Genomic DNA, 17,132 nt, shown 5'->3' on the forward strand with positions numbered 1-17,132 from the left:
ATCTTATCAATTATTATTATTTTCAGCATAAACATCAACTACCATGATTTTTACTTTTAGGGATGGTCGTATTTCCTTTTCCTGGTTACTCTGTCCCGGTGACTTTGCTGTCAGTGGAACCGTCGATATTCGATATTAGTTTTCTGCGTATTATTTTATTGTGTTTTTGCGGAAACGGTTCCCCTTTTCTCACAATGTCCCCGCCATGGATTTTTTTTCTTGAGGAACCGAATCCAAAAGTTAATGGAAACAGTAAGGGCCCGTTCCCACTTCCGTTTTCAAATCGGAGGCGGGTCCCGTTTTAAAAACGGACGGCCAATGGCCCTGTTCACACTACCGTTTTAAAAACGGATCCGTTTTAAAAACGGACCATACTCTGCGAAAAAAAATAATTGTCGATTCAACAAAAACATGTTATTTGCTCATTATTCAGTAATGGTGCGCAATGGACGACGATGAAGCTCTTGTTGTCATGTGGTACTTATTAAATAGAAGGAAAAAAGTGAAAAGAAAATTTTGAGTACACCCAATCATAGCCGAATGATTTTCTGTAGGAATTTTCCAAGTGTTAATTGGTGAGTTAAGAAGTGATGAACTAAAGTTCTTTAATTATTTTAGAATAATAATGAATGGATTATTTATATAGCGCCGTTTTCACCATGAAAAATCACCTCAAGGGCGCTTAATGGCTTAAGAGAATGTCTATCACTTCCTTTAACCATCTACTGGAATGAGTTTCAGAGAGCTTAACATATCAAAATACAAAATTGAGAAAGTGCATTTGTCCTGAAGAAAGGCTATCGATATTTTAAAGTAAGAAAACAATAAACACTCAAATATTTTTTATTATGTGTTTATTTAACTAATACGCTCTTCCGTGCATCTCATTAAAGCTTTAAAATTTTAAAAAAAGTAAACTTAAATAAAATAAAATAAAAATTTTGATGTACAAAAGTTGTGTACACCAAGTGTTTTGTTTTTATTTAGTTAAAGATAAAATATTACCATACTCTTTCTTCGACCAGTGGTATTAAATTTTCGGGATTTATTTCCTTATCCATTATTGTAGTTTTGATTTATTTACTTAACAAAATAAACAAATACAAGCACGCAGCGTGCCTGCTTCCTTGCGACAGGGAGCGGGCGGGGAGGGGTCGGGGTTTGGCGGGGACTCTGCCGGAACGACTGGACGACAAGTGTGAACAGCTCCATACAACACTATGAGCGAGCGTGTGCCGACACGATTTGAAAACGGACGCGCTGCGTAGGCGAGCCATCCGACAAAAAATGTCGGATCCGTTTTCAAATCGTGTCGGACAAGTGTGAACAGCTCCATACATCCACTACAGCCACTAGGGCATCCGATTTTAAAACGGGACCCGCCCCCGATTTGAAAACGGAAGTGGGAACGGGCCCTAACAGTACCTCTGGTAACGGGAACCGCAGTATCATCGTAATAGAAACATCTCTATTTTTTTCACTTTAAAAGTATCTAGGTATTCTGACATTTATTTCTCCTACATTCTCGATCAATGAATCAATCGTTTTGAAACGTCATCGAACAAGTTAAAAATCATTCGAAACCACACCGTCACGTCATTGGTCAGAATTAATTGATATAAAAGCAGTCACGTCATTGGTCAGAATTCATCGATTCCAAAATCCAAGATCTAAAAGATCGAAAAATATCTCGGATTACTTGAAAAACGAGATATTCCCGTGGGTACATGGTGTTCCTAATATTATTTGATATGCATTTGCAATTATTATTTGGTGATTGTCAAATGTTGGAATGTTAGGTATTAGCTGTTTAATTACGATATTATCTACCAACCGAAGAAGCTATGACAGTGTAGTAGAAGAGCAATTAATTCATTTTTGGGTACGATTGACAACGCCAGTACATTTAGTGTGTGTAAAAAATGGCATTCTGACTCAGTGAGTTGGGATAAATTTATCATATTTGTTACGCTATTTATGCGTTTTTGCGAAAAAGCAGCTGGAGGGCCTTGTAATTTGTTGCCCACTTATTACAAAAGAATTACTTGCCTACTAAAATGTTGCCATACCAGAGTACGATATTTTGTGTATGTGCCGCGATCAACATCAACTCCACACAGGAGGCCCCAAGGAAAATAAATTCCTCAGGGCCTATGTCATCTTTGGGGATGCTGTGCAAAGGGTCTTTTTGAGAAGAAGAGGATGTGTTTTGAAGAGACCCCTGTTGTAGGAGGTAGGAAACTCGAAAATCTTTCCACAGAAGAACTGTTGAACTCAAGAAATGACCCGTTTTCGTGAGATAAATAATGTCAACCAAGTAAAAATGATGGGCGCGCGTTGGTCATGTTTCCCGATATGCACCGGTGCCGAAGGGATAAATTTTACTAGTTCCTCGGAGCATCTTCCATTGAAATACCGGTAGAATAATGACAGCATTCCCACCTGACGGCTGAGCTCTAAAGAATACAACCCATTTGTTAAGACAGGGGAATCTATCAAACGGATCGCCCGTTCTGCATTGAGTCAAGGATTTTTCAAGTATTTTGGGGCTCCAACCCAGAGGTGGCTGGGAAATTTAACAGACAACATCATAAATTCTCCGTACACACCTTTCTTCGGTCTGTATCTTACCATATTAATATATTTGTTTCACTTATTTTTCTCGGGCGTCTCCGACTTTTTTCTACCATTCGCTAATGTATACCACATTTTTAACAACTGTTAAAAACTACATTATAACGTCATGTTCTACCATTACAATATTTTTACTGTTAAAAAACAACATTTTATCTATTTTAATTCTACTCGTATATACAAACATAAGTGTGAGGAAATTTACCTAGATAAACTAAAAAAATTATATTTTTTACATTGTAAAGGGTGAAGTAGATCGTTCCTTTCGAACTCCAACTGGACTTCAAGCTACGTCACGAACTTGCGAGCGGATCGATTCGTTTTTTTTCCGAAAAGTGCCTGCACGAGCCAACCGAACCAGCGCCCTCCGCTTTTGTCTACTTTATTTTATGATTTTGACATCACCTTGTCTATGTCTATATTATCCAATTGATTCACTGACTTCCCAAATATTAAATTTACCGATTATTATAGGATAGTTATTCTGTTATTTGCTTATTTACCCAAGAATTTACCTCTTTTGAAATTAGTTATTATACTCATAATTAGCCAAAAATAATCTTTTAATTCTCCGCCTACTTACGCATTCTAATTATGAATTATACCATATTTCGGAAACTAGTAATCTATGATGATAGGTATATCGTCGGTGCATACATAATATGAACAATGTAAGCTTTAGTACATTCTGAGATAATCGATAAAAACTGTTTAAAAAAATAACGAAACGGAAAACGAAAGTTCTATTTATGAACAAAGTAGGAAATATACATTTTATTCAGTAAAATAAAATGTTATTTGCAAATATTAATTATTTTGTATCAGAAAATCACATTTTAATGCGATTTTGCTCACATGGTTCATATTCTGTGCACGGTTTTCGTCACATTGTTCATTTTCAATAGCAGCTGTCAAAATATTTCATTCAAGTCTTGTGTTTAAAGTAGAGATTTAAAATGGGAGACTATTATCACAAAATATATTATGTGAATGTAGTGGTGTGCAAAGGATATGACATTTTGTTTTATTATTTATATCAATTTTTGTATAATATTTTGGAAAAGTATAAATTATGTGAATGAAACTTTTTATTTTAAGATTCCCAAGTTTTAACGACACACATCGTTGTCATCACAACACCCATATTTACACAGAAGAAAATCCATCTCTAAAATATCTTAAAGATAACTAACTAACTAACCATCACGCCGTTTTCCGCAGGGGTAGGCAGAGAGGACGGACCGCCAAACAACTCGGTCTTGGCACACATTCCTTGTCTCGTTCACATTAATACAACGTCTCATACATGCTCTTCTATTATTCTGACTCTTGACATGGTCCGACTCAAGTATCTGATTCACTTGGTCGTGCCATGTCTTTCTTGGGCGTCCTCGCCTTCTTCTACCATTCACATTCTTAGAGCTCTGCTAATTAAAACTATTAACCTCCTGACAAGTTCAGTGAGTGGACCATTGCTCTCATTTTTCACACTAGTTTTAGTAAGTTTATTCTTTAAGAATAAATTTAATAACTCGATAATATTAATAGCATAAAATCATACTTCAATGAAATACATAATAGTAAAATAAACACAATATTATATTTTTTAATGATGTTTTTATTGGAATATAATTACTAAAAAAGAGGAAACATAATTCACACTTAAATTATTTGTTTTTTCTCCCACAATTCTACACATAAGTTAGAGAATCATAAAATGGGTGATGATCCTTATCTATTACCAGTTTTAACTCTTGCAAATGCCTGAATTTAGAATCTGATAAAGCAAGGGGTTTGGTGTATAGAGGCAATGGGGGAACATAGCCAGTCTTGCGGCGTTGGAGCAATTCCAGCCAATCCTTCGACTGGTCTAATTTATAGAGGATATCCCCCGACGATAAGTATTTAAGAGCCCTCAAATCTGTGACAACGGGATCCCCTACTTTCTTTCCCGGTCTCAAAGATGTTAGGTTTGTATTCAATGATTCGTAATTTAAAAAAAAGTCGAAGTGGACATTTTTTATATTGTATGGCTGTTTGGGTCGAGCCATTTGCATGCGAGATAAATAATCACTTGGAGAATATATTGGTGGCTTGAAGTAATGCTCCAGCACCGAATGGACATTGTCGGCTTCCATCATAGTATGGCCCTTCTCCAGAAAAATTTGATCTATTGTGACTGACGACCTTTTAGAGTAATCACTCAATGCACTTGCCAGTATTCTGTTCCGATTTTGGTAATTGCAACCATCGGAAATAAGGATGACATTCTTATACTGTAGGGGTAAGCTCTCCAGGTAGTTGATTATACAACTTGTGAATTCATTCGCGGTCACACCTCCATCTGCTTCATGCCACGTGTAGAGAGTGACATCTGCATTGTTTAGGACGTATAATGTGAAGTTGTGGAGTTGAAGTTTCTGCTTGTAGTATACAGCAGACGCTAGTAATTTGGGACATAACAGTACACTCTGCAAGTCCATAGTGACAACTAATGTAGTCTCACTGGCAGATTCTTTTGCTGCATTCTTAGCAATTTTCGCTTGATCCTTGCGTATAATATGCTGCTCATAAACTTCTCCTCCAATAGTACCGCATTTAAAACCCACACAAATATCACATTGATCTTTGCGTGGGTGGTGAATGGAAACCTTTTCAGCTTTTAAAACGTCACTGAATAAGTTTCTGTTGACTTTTGGCACATTATTTTCAGTGTACCAAATACTGAAGACTGAAAGCATGTGTTGCTTCGATAAAAAGAACGATTCCACATATCGTCTATTTGTTTGTGATCTGCAGTAGTGACTCGGAACAACTGGCAGAAGATTAAGCCATTTTTTAATACTATCCACTGCTTTAGTATGCTTGGCAACTTTTTTACTTACAGTGTTAGGGGATACGTTATCCTCGTCATTGACAACTTGATTATGATAGCTCCACCTCCTGAAAGTGCTTTTTGTAATGCTCAACGTATTCATAAACATTTTGTGACACACCTTATATTTATCCCCGTCCTTGGTAAACAGATATACATCACGTCCTTGTGTCTTTTTCGTGCAATCTGCGCTTTCACGACGACGCTGTCTTATAGCACGTACTGCTACAAAGCCCAGGAAATAAGCTCTCTTCTCCGACCAAGTTTTCAATTTCCAAAAACTGTTGAATGTGTGCAGGCGATCCTCTTCCGTTATTTTATGACAATAAAAAGAATTTTTAAGTGCAAATTTGGGTTGTTCGTGTTCACATCTTATTCCCATAGACTTTGCTGACTTCAATTGGCTTTGCTCATATTTCCCGCAATGCTTTTTATATCCGACATACTCTTTGCCCAAGACTCTACATCTCTTATTTTTTTTAATCTTCTGAACAAGTGAATCAGAATCTAATGGTAAAGAAACATTTGTATTATCATTTTCTGGGATCCACTCTCCAGTTAATTCACACAGACTTTTGTCTCCAGAGATAACATCGTTCCGTGTGGAGCCAATGTTATTCGACAGGTTTGGAATAAATTCTCCAGTCACAGGACATAACATCATGTTGTCATACATTTGATTGACTGGTTCAAGATCTTCAACATCCATTTGATTGACTGGTTCAAGATCTCCAACATCCATAACCTCTGATACAGAACTACGTATCGTACTTAAACGTACAATCTCCCTCGTGCGGTTTCGGTACATTCTGGAACAAAATCAAAATTAAATACATAATTCAACATCTTTCCTGCTACAGTACTAGTACAGTAATAAAAATATGAACTCACATAAAAATTTTTGAACTTGTCAGCAAACAACAGTGATTTCTCTACACGTTTCTCTTATTATAGTCAAAGATATATTTATCTGTAAAAGAAGATACACAGATTGAAATATACATTACATAGTACGCACAAATATGACAACAATATAGTAAAATATAGTTAAAAGACAGACAAATACTTACAGATGCCAGTCAGATGATAATGACATGTAATGCTTAGAATAATCATGTATTTCTCTTATTTTTGAGTTAAATTTTAGTATTAAACTTTCCCTGAAACATAAAAACAAAATAACTTTAATATTTTTCCACATTGTGTCAAAATTCGAAGTTTATCACAACACTGGACTCAAATTATTGACGCTTCAAAGGGCAGCCATTTTTCATAAATCCTCGGATGACATTTTGTTACTGTTTTTAGGAAAATACGTGAAATTTATAAAATAAAACATAATAACTTACCGCTACTTTATAAACCAAATGGCCACGAACCGTCAAACAATAATATTATGTCGGATTTATTTATTTATTCACTTCAAAAACAGCTAGAGCGTGTACAAGGTAGAAAATATGCGGGAACAACTTGAGAACTGTCAGTGTAATCATAGATGTAGAATATGAACAATGTGACCATAGATGCGGAAAAAAGCGCACATTTAATATGAACCATGTAAAATAAGTTCACATGGTTCTTATTGAGATGCAAAATTTTGACTGCCTGCACATGATTCGTTTTCTATCTCCATAAATATTGGTTATTAGGACATGGTTCATATTGTAGAAGGTGGAGAAAAAAAAACTAAAAAAAACTGTATATTTAGTTCATTTTCGTCAAAAACGTTACATTGTTCATATTATGTATGCACCGACGATATATTAAATATATTGTGATCTAGGTAGACAGTCATATCTACAGTAAGAGAGATCACTGATAAAGAATTAAAGAAATAAATTCGGATTCGTGTCTTTTTGCTAATTATAATATAATTACATAATAACAATAACATTCTTACGCCCAGTTGCTAAAGACAGCTGTTGTTCTAGCGAGTTGTAGGTAGTAGTTGTTCGCAACAGTGTAACCAAATCTGACAGTTATTGGAGGTAGAAAACATACTAATAAAAATTACAATCGATATTATTGCGTAAGTAAGAACTAACAAAAACTCAATGTCAAGTCTGCTGTAAACTGATAATTTAGCAATACTGACAAAAAATACTCAAGAAGGTAAATAAACTGCTGTCAATTTTTATAATGTCATCCTATTTCAGAGAACTGCTTGTGTGTGCGCGTGTGCAATCAAAAGTTGATAAAATGTATTGTCATCGACAACGAGTCTATCTGTAGAGTTTCAGATCGGTCGGATGTCGGGAAGTGGGTTATTTCTAAGACTTCCGAGTTTCCATTTCATTAATTAATATATTCATTTATTCAAGAAAACTAAACTGAAATTCAAATATATGTTTTAAAAAAGTTAACAAAACTTTTAATTTTGTAACTTTTTAAATGTTGATAATGATCAATAGGCATTTATGCAAATATTGTACATAAAAATTACTGATGACCGAAATAAGCTCAATTTTACATTACCTCAAATTTAAAATGTCAAAATTCTTGAGCAGACAATCAATTTCATTGTTCTTATGAAATGTCTTATGTAAATTGGCGCAATAAATTTTTTATAATCGGTGGAGATTACACTTCTAGGAAGATTATCTGTTCATTGATAAAACATAAATAGGAACACTCATTTAATATCAAAATATTTAATATCCATCCATATATTTACAAGGCAAGGGCGTACAGACATTTCAATATTCTTATTATTTAGCCGTGAAAAAGAATTTAAAAAAAACACACAGAACCACCTAGGTGTTAAAACCGATGGTTCTCGGAATTTTCACTTTCAGTCTCACAAAACATGACATAAATAAAACATTATTCTTTTATCACATAGTATTTCGTTCGTTCGCTGATAAGTCTGCATGTTTATAAATTAAATTCCAAACGTAAGAACGAAACGAAAAACGTTCTCTCGTGCAAAACCAGCGAACTACATGGCCCGATTTTCGGAACAAGTTTAATGGCTTTTAATAAACAGTTTAAAACATAATTATTAACCTACATAAGTCAATTTTAACATTAGGTTCTAATGACTAGGAGGTCTTTGTGTATCACTTCATAACCAAACTTTTGCAATCAAAGTTTGGCGAGTTTGTACAATGATAAATTAATAACAGGTCTTTTTACGACGCCATCTTGAATGGCTTTTTCGCCGTTATTGTTGTTTTATTTTCAGCGAAAAGAGATTCGAAAATGTCACATGCCGCATTTATAGTATTTACACACGGCAGCAAGAGCATCTCGGAGTCTTTCTCAAGTCAAAAGTGCCGCTAACAATGTTGATGTTTTTAGAGGTTGACATTGAATTGAAAAAGACTTCCAATCTGAATAAGGCAGAATGGTAAAATATTAAATCATAAAATAAACACAAATTGCACCACTCGATCGTCCCTTAAAAAACTAGCACTGTTAGAAAACTAAAAACGGTAAATATCCAGATATGTTGGACATCATCAATACGACCATCACTAATGATTATAAAAACACTTGAATAACAATACAAATATCTATTTCAGTCTCCGGAGAAAATAATGCATTTAAATAGCTTTTTCGTTCAAATTCGTATACGGATCATTTAATGTATTTTGTTTACGACGTTTTGACATAATATATGTATATAAAACTAACCTCAGAACCTAATTCCATAATGAACATTAAAGATGGCCTCAAACAGAAAAGTGAACACGATGAGTTTGGAAAGAGCTATTAAAATGCATTATTTGTACTTCTCCTGAGACTCCTCATTGCAATAGAACTGATACGCTTTGTGCGTATTGATGATGTCCAGCGTGTCTCCATATTTACTCTAAAAACTTAAATTTTAGTAAATTATATCACTTCGTATTGGACTGGATTCGTTTTCGACGCCATCTTTTCGCATTATCTTAAACACCTGTTGTCTGTTGGTACTAATGGCGTATTTGAATCATATTCAAGAAGATCTGACGTGAAATAATTGAAGGAAGAAAGCGAGTGACAATGTTTTCCACCATTTTAAAATGGCTAGATTTGCCGCCATCTTGTCGTTCAAAATAAATTTCATTCACTTTTCCGTGGTCATTAGTCACTGCTGTCGAGTTTTTCCTCCATTCTGGAGCCAGATATGCGAGAAACGCAATAATGTTACTGCTTTGCTTATCTCTTATATAAATCAGAACGATTGATTCATTTTTGACAGTATCTTTGACAGTCTCCATCTCGTTTCGTTTTCAATTTACAAATAAAGCTTCGTTCAATTTCCTTTGCACTATCAGTAATCATCTGTCAGCTTCATTGATGTGCTTAGGTTCATATCTCCCATTTGCTTTGATCGTAGCCATTTTGTACTAAGATAAAGGCTTGCAATTCACTCGTTAGCTATACCAATTATTTGAAGAACCGTCAATAACTAGATTTATAAAACTGGGACGAATCCACTGGGAAGGACATAAGATATTGTAGCAAGAATGGAAGAATAGAAGCAGGCCACTGGAGAGGCTTCTCAGTAATAGGCCTGCAGGAATGTTGGGAAACCAAAACTTATGTGGCTGAACGGCGTGGAACTGACTGAACATCTCATCTTCAGGCATAAAGGACCTGGTGATTAGTAGATTGGCAAGAGTTGAGGCATTTCCTAGAGGCGTCTAAAACTCTCCAAGTGTTGTGAGTTGTGATGATTATGTATTTGTATCCAATTCACTGGATTCAGCGTCTGTCGACTGCATTCAAGGAATTAAGACTGAGGGCCAGGTCAGCCAGGTACACCAGAGCAGCCAGGAAGCTGAAGACGGCTTGGATGATGATGCCGATTGCCTCCCAGTAGAAAACCGCCCTCACCTTGCTGCCGAGCCCCAAGTACACGCTCATAACCACTCCTCCAGAAGCGAACAGCAGCAGGACTGCGAGGGATTGGTAGATGACGGCCTGGAAATGAAACATATAATACGTTTATATCGGACGTACAGAGCCAAAGTCATTATGAGATAACAAGATCTCAAGTTTTTACGATGTCTTTAATATTTTTGATAAAACCATTAAGATATCTGCGTCAAAATACATTGATACTATAATATTATCCCACATCCTTAATGTGCGACTGCTATAGTTAATATTAATGGGTTTTCGGCGCCACCATACATTTAAAAACTAATCTTTTGTTTGTTCAACACAATGAAGAGATAAGGGTGATCGCTAATTACTCTCATTGAACATGTGTGAAATTTAATGTATAATTTTGTCCAATAAATAGAGAAGTAACTGGTACAAACAGTCACTTCTCATCCGAGAGTACTCGGGAAAGTAATACTTGTTTAATTTAATGTTTTCCTACTGCACCTGCAAAAACTCTCAGATCAAGGTGTCAATGTGTGCCGGTGCCCTATTGAATTTGCAGTATTTGTGCGGGCTTCACTAACTTGGTCCCGTACAACGTTATTCATAGAAATCAATGGTTAGGGAGTTGCTAAAGGTATATTATATGATTGGTCAGTTTATTTGTGTTTTTGTTTATTGCTACTTGGAGGAACTATCAGCGTTGATCCTCCGCGCACCAGCGCACCAGATTAACTCAATTTGTCGTTCACATTTTTTGCAACAATTAATTATTACTATTCATTCTCCATACATACCGATTAAGAGTTACTATTACCGATTAATATAGCTTGACATTTCACCGTGTTTGGTGTTTTTTTACAAAAATAAATTGGTCAGAAATCGAGATTATTGCGCCTTGGTTTTTATTTAGTTAATAAAATTATGAGGTTATTGCTTTTTTTTAACATTTCTGTCGATGCATTCTACTACTACTCGTATTTCGGTGTTTAGTAATTTAATTATATATTTTGCGACTACGTCGATTGCGATTTATTAAAATCCGGTAAAAACGGGATTGCAGGCCTTTTCTATTAAACTTTTAGTACATTTCTAACAAGTCGGGAGCCGTCTTCGTGTATCTGCATTTGTCCTGATTATTATCAATGTATAACGTAACAATATGTAACGTATATTTACAATGACGAAAGGCGAAAATATTAGAATTTTTATGAACACGTGTTCCGAAATCACTGAAAGTTTATTAGGAAACCTATCAATTCATTCGTTAAATGCCTAAAATCCCGTTTTTAACCGGATAACGAATAATTTTAAGAGATTATTAATAAATTAGCAATATTTTATTCAGGAAGTTTTCTCCGTGCAGCCATGCGAATTCAAGTAGTTAGTAATCCCTTATTTGGTTTAAGCCTTAGGGTTGTCAATTCGTGGATAATTCCCCGAATTGAGGGGAATTTATAAGATTTTAATAACTTCTGGATCAAATCTGGCGACCGGATACTTCATCAAAATGACAATTCAACACACCTATAAAAAGTGTTATAAAAGTTATGAAAAGTGATAAAAAAACTAGGTTAAATAGGATACGAATGTAACTATTTAACCTAGTTTTTGTTTCATCACTTTTAATGACTTTATATCACATTTTAAAGGTGTGTTGAATTGTAATTTTGAGGAGTTATCATTGAACCATCAATCTATGGTCTTGAACTTTTAACACTCTGTTTTCCAAATCTTCTTAATGAATTACTTAACGAATTCACTTTCTTTACCTCCTTGATGAACACTGCCAATTGCCCACCTCATTAATATTTTTTATATCCGTTTACAATAATGTATGTATTTTTAAAATCATCCATTAGCAATAACACAAGTATCATCATGATCTAATAGCGTAGATGACGCATCATTAGCGATGATAAACACCAAACTGATAATAATAAACACCAATACTTAGATAGTAGGTACACTATTTATCTGCAAAGGAAAATATTCAAATGTCACAACAGCAACATTTCAATCCTACATCCGCTGAAAACCTTTATCAGACCATACGTAATTTATATTATTTTTATAACGGAACAATTTCTGACTCATAGGGTAAACCTCAGCTGTGTGCACTTTAACAGATAAATATTAAGTTATATCAAATACCAAAGGGAAGTACGTAATGCAATATGATGCGTAATGCATAGTACATTTCCTCCAGGAATTATATTGTTGGTGTTTCCCATGTTCCATACTTATACACACTGGGCATCACACAAATCACACCTATTGCAAAATCTTATGAGACAATAGGTAAAGCTGTCGTCTCTTTTGGATGTGCAGCGTTGTCGCCCTGACCCACGCCTTAGGATGAAGCCATCAGTCTTTTGAAACCGTTGGAAAACCCATCGAATGGCAAAACGGCTTAAGTTCAGTAGCCGAGCAATATCACACCGACCCTGAAACATCCCTGATTGCAGTAGTGCCACCACTTGAAAGGCTTCGTCAGCAGTGGTATCCACTTTAAAGGGTTGTTTTATAGCGCTAATTATTCACCTGTGTCCTCTTCATCGTTCGGTTAGTGAAAGTTCATTTTCGAAGATGTGCGATTTTTGTGACGCCGAGTGTATTTTCCTTATTGCCTACCCTTAGGCTCGTTATTATTTTTATAAACTGTTTCTTGTTTTCTTTGCTGTGTGTGTATTATTATTTAGACATTTGTTCTTTTCTTATCATTCTCATTATTCTTCTTCGTATGGTCGGCGATGGTTGATGGAGGTCAAAATGGTATGCTGAGGTTTTGTAAACAGTTGACGGCATCGAAAGTCACTTGGTTCAGCACAGATGTGCCTCCAGGGAACTGATAAAGTGGACATCCTTCTACGATATGTTTTGTTGTTTGAAAATTTCCACACTCGTTCAATTGTAGGCCCCATTTATGCATCATGTTTGCACAACGGCTGTGACTGCATGCTGTGGATGCGTTTTAACGAGATCCACGTCTTCTGAGGAAGAGAGATCCCTGGCAGTTTAATATTTGGGTCCACAACAAGGTTTTTATTTTTTTGTACTTTGCCACGGCTCTTCAGGGGAATGATGTGATAGTAGCAGAGTTTTGCCTTCAGTCCAAAAGGGTCTCCTGGACGTGAGGGGGCTGGCCGGAAGGTTTGTAAGGTCATCTTGAAATAGAATGTTGCTTACTTATGTTGGCCTTTTTGTATTTCCCGAGGGTTGCTTTATTTATTCACACTCATACATCTTCTCACTTGTTATTCCGACTCGTGACGCGACCTGACTCGAAAGTAGGTACTTTACTCACTATATCGTGCGAAGTCTTCCTGGGGCGTTTCCGACCTCTTTTCCATTCCCTTGTGCGTCATATATCCTCGTGACATTCCTTTCTCCGACCATCCGCTCTAAATGACCAACCGGTTCATAAAATGCACACAGCCGATAATCATTTTATCATGTTTAATCATCTACCAGACGTGTTTCATTATCCAAAAGTGTGGCCAATCGTTTTTTAAATTTCCAACACAAAACTTTGTCTCATCGTATTATGATGTCTGACAAGTGTATTAGAGATAGAAGGCGCGTTAAATGAGCTAGATACAAAAGGTACTAAGTCAGTAGCGAGATCCATTCAAATCTACATGGAAAGCACTTCTAGCGTGCATAGAATAAATAAGAACACAAGAAATGCGTTGTGGGCGTGTTTCGTTATTCAAAAGTCTGGCCAATCGGGCCTTAAATTTCCAATACAGATTTGTGTTTCATTTCATCATTATCGCAATTTTGAAATTCGAATGGGATGTCGATATACGATGTCAGGAAAATGTAAAAGAGACAGAGACAGTTATTTTCCATTCAAATCTACATTGACGGCGTTTCTAGTGTGTTCTTGTGTGCATTATCTGTTCGCGCTAAAGGGGACTGCAGGCCTTTATCGAATGAATTGACAGAGTTACTAACAAAGTATCAGTAAAACGCGAATGTTTTATGATGACGGCAAAACATGAGTTCGTAAAAATTCTAATTCTGTGGGATTTCGTCATTATATTTATCAGGAAAGGAATACATGCACGAACACGAACAATGAATGATATATTATCAGAAAATGGATTGTAATCGATTTCAATAAATCAGCCATACTAATTATTATCTATTGCCCATAATACACTTCTATCGGTGTTCTATCTGTTTGGTGATTTTGTATGACTCAGATTTGGATGTTGCACGTAATTCATAGTGGGATCTTCTGGTCTCTCTACCCACGACCAGTTTCATACAATACTTTAATAATGTTGGTGTCTGCATTTGAGATTTAATTAAGCGTGAATAGATGCGCCAAGCCACAGGATATCGTTTCTTCATTTTATTGCATAAAAATAACATTATTTTCCGTGACGCTAATTTGTAAACACTGACTCATATTACATATGTTTTTATATTGTACTGAAATCATTAAAATTGTAAATTTAAAAAAAAACGTTGTTTGTAGAAAGTTACTGTCTTTCTCTAGGAAGCTTTTTTCTTACTATAAATCCACCCAAATATTACCTACTTATTTTAACATTACTATGAAGGCGAAATGTGTTTTTTTAAGCAGCTAAAACTCTAAAACGGTTAGTTCTGGCGTCGTGAAATTTGGTTTGTTTTTTTTTTCTCTCTCTTGAATTTTTAGGGACGGGTTGTTTCAGAGAATTTGAACAATTCTTCAAATTTCAAACTTAATTTTCAAGTTTTGTGAAAGATTTTTTCCAGTTTTGTTATTATTTCAGTTCTATCCAGCAACTAGCCTATCATGATATAATATAACAGAACTTGAATAGGACTTTCACAGAAGACGAAAATGAACGTTGAAATTTGATGAATTGTTCAAATTTTCTGAAACAACCCGTCCTAAGTCAACGCGACTATTTGCAGTTTGCTACATCATTTCCATCATGACATATTGATATCTTTTTATAAAATAGAGAAAAGTTAAAATATTGGACTGAAAGCTAGTTTAGGTTATGTATGAAAATCAAGATTCAAAGCTCGTGACATAATTTATATCATGTGCTAAGGAGCGTTGATAATCGGTTTAGCTATAAAAATACCATTTGTTTCGAGTTTTTTCAATTGTGCAATAAGAAAAAAAAATTAAATGGTGTTTGAAATTTTAGGTAAATATTCAAATGCATGCCTCATACAAGTAACAAATTTTTTTGGCCAATTTTTTTATCAAACCAAATTAGGTTCTTAGTTTGGGTTTTATCAAAAAAATAATAAAAAACCTACTGTCAAAAAATTACAGCAGTTTTTATACGAAATAAATCACGGTACCATCCAATTAGTATTTGGCTTAGCGTTGTTCAATCAGTTTAGTCAATCCCTGGGAAGGAAGGTTCAATCAAACCATTTTTTAAAGTTTTAAAAGGTATTTTAAAAGTTCACAGCAGTTAAGAGCCAGTTCCTGGGAAGAAACGTTCAATCCACAGTCGTCAAACCAAAAAAATATAAATAAATAATATTAGAGTTAAAAAAATTACGGGTTGATTTTAAAGAATATGTTGAGAGTTACAACACAAGAGATATTATGAAATCTTCAAGTCAGGTAATAAAGAGACGTGTCAGGTAGTTTTATCACCATCTTGTATTTGATTCCATATAAGGTAGGTACTGACTTTCACGTTCTTCAGGTGATATTCAGTAAAACTTATATAATATGTATATGTATAAATTATTCAATTATTTTTTTTACTTATATTTGTATACATTTAGTAGTAAACAGAAGCCAGTATTCTTAAGCTGCGTTTACACCAAAGTCTTCCACTAAGTTTTTCACAAGTTGCGGAAATTTGTTGTTTTTTCTACAAAATACAGCAACCTTTTCTGTCTTCTACTTGTGGAGAGACAAATCTTCCACTAAATTTTGGTTTCCCGCGGAGTGTCGGTAAAGATCAAAGAAAGTTGACAACTAAAAGTGGAAGATTTGTTGTTGCGCGCTTTGCGCTAGCAACTTGTAGGAAACTAGTGGAGAACTGTTTCCCCTCCACGCAAACTTACAAACTTCAATAACAAACAGTGAAATGGTTGATTTTGAGATTTTAAACAAATAACCGAGACTTGTGTACGAATCACCAGTAGCCAAAAAACGTAATGTAACTGCTAGAAATTTGCTGATGTATGCCCTTTTTTATGTAGTAACCATGTGTTGAAATGTTTAAGTAAACTGTTTGGGTGTTTATGAGTGTTGCAGTAAGTGGTTTCTTTTAGGAAGGTATTGAAGATATAAGGTGCTAGCTCGGAGATAATGCCTAATTCTTGACACTACTGCCTTTCGCGCCAATTCTTTGGCAACAAGTTTTCCATTTGTTGTTCTAAATTTGAGAAGAGCAACTTTTAGTTGACAACTTTTAGTTTTCAACCAAAAGTTGAAAACAATGTTTTGTCAACTTTGGTGTAAACGCGGCTTTAAAATGTTGCGACGCAAATGTTGCCTGCAATTAAAGTTGCACGTGTACGCCTGGACTTCGGTACAATAAAGAAGTGTGATTTGGAAAGAACGTACCGACATTCTGGTATTATCTGTCTCTTTCGTTTGCATGAAATCGTGTGAGAAGGAGGATAGAAAAATTATCGGAGAATTCCGGCCCTCTTTTTTAAATACATTATGTGACTCCTCTCACAAGGGCGCCTCTATCTGTACAGTTTAAAGACAGAGGAACTATGTCTCCACCCGGTTGGGCAGTGTTTTAAGGCAGGTTTAGGTAGACGGTGTTGGAAGGGATTTATTAGTGCGGGTCTTAAAGAGGCCCAGATTATATGGAGG

General features: G+C 35.3%; 2 protein-coding genes across 2 annotated transcripts in view; one reads left to right on the forward strand and one right to left on the reverse strand.

The window, feature by feature from the left end:
* Positions 1–17,132, forward strand: part of Adsl (adenylosuccinate lyase) — a 136,846-nt gene that overhangs the window by 679 nt on the left and 119,035 nt on the right. The gene's annotated exons all lie outside the window — the stretch shown is intronic.
* LOC149419106 (uncharacterized) overlaps positions 9,169–17,132 on the reverse strand; it is a 35,211-nt gene continuing 27,247 nt past the window's right edge. Inside the window, exon 3 of the mRNA XM_089637682.1 lies at positions 9,169–10,420. Coding sequence (XP_089493808.1) covers positions 10,202–10,420 — 219 coding nt within the window. The 3' untranslated portion in view covers positions 9,169–10,201. The remainder of the gene's footprint in view (positions 10,421–17,132) is intronic.

The sequence above is a fragment of the Hesperophylax consimilis genome, chromosome 12 (assembly GCF_061612785.1).
Source record: "Hesperophylax consimilis isolate HC1 chromosome 12, BYU_Hcon_1.0, whole genome shotgun sequence".
NCBI classification, from domain to species: domain Eukaryota; kingdom Metazoa; phylum Arthropoda; class Insecta; order Trichoptera; family Limnephilidae; genus Hesperophylax; species Hesperophylax consimilis.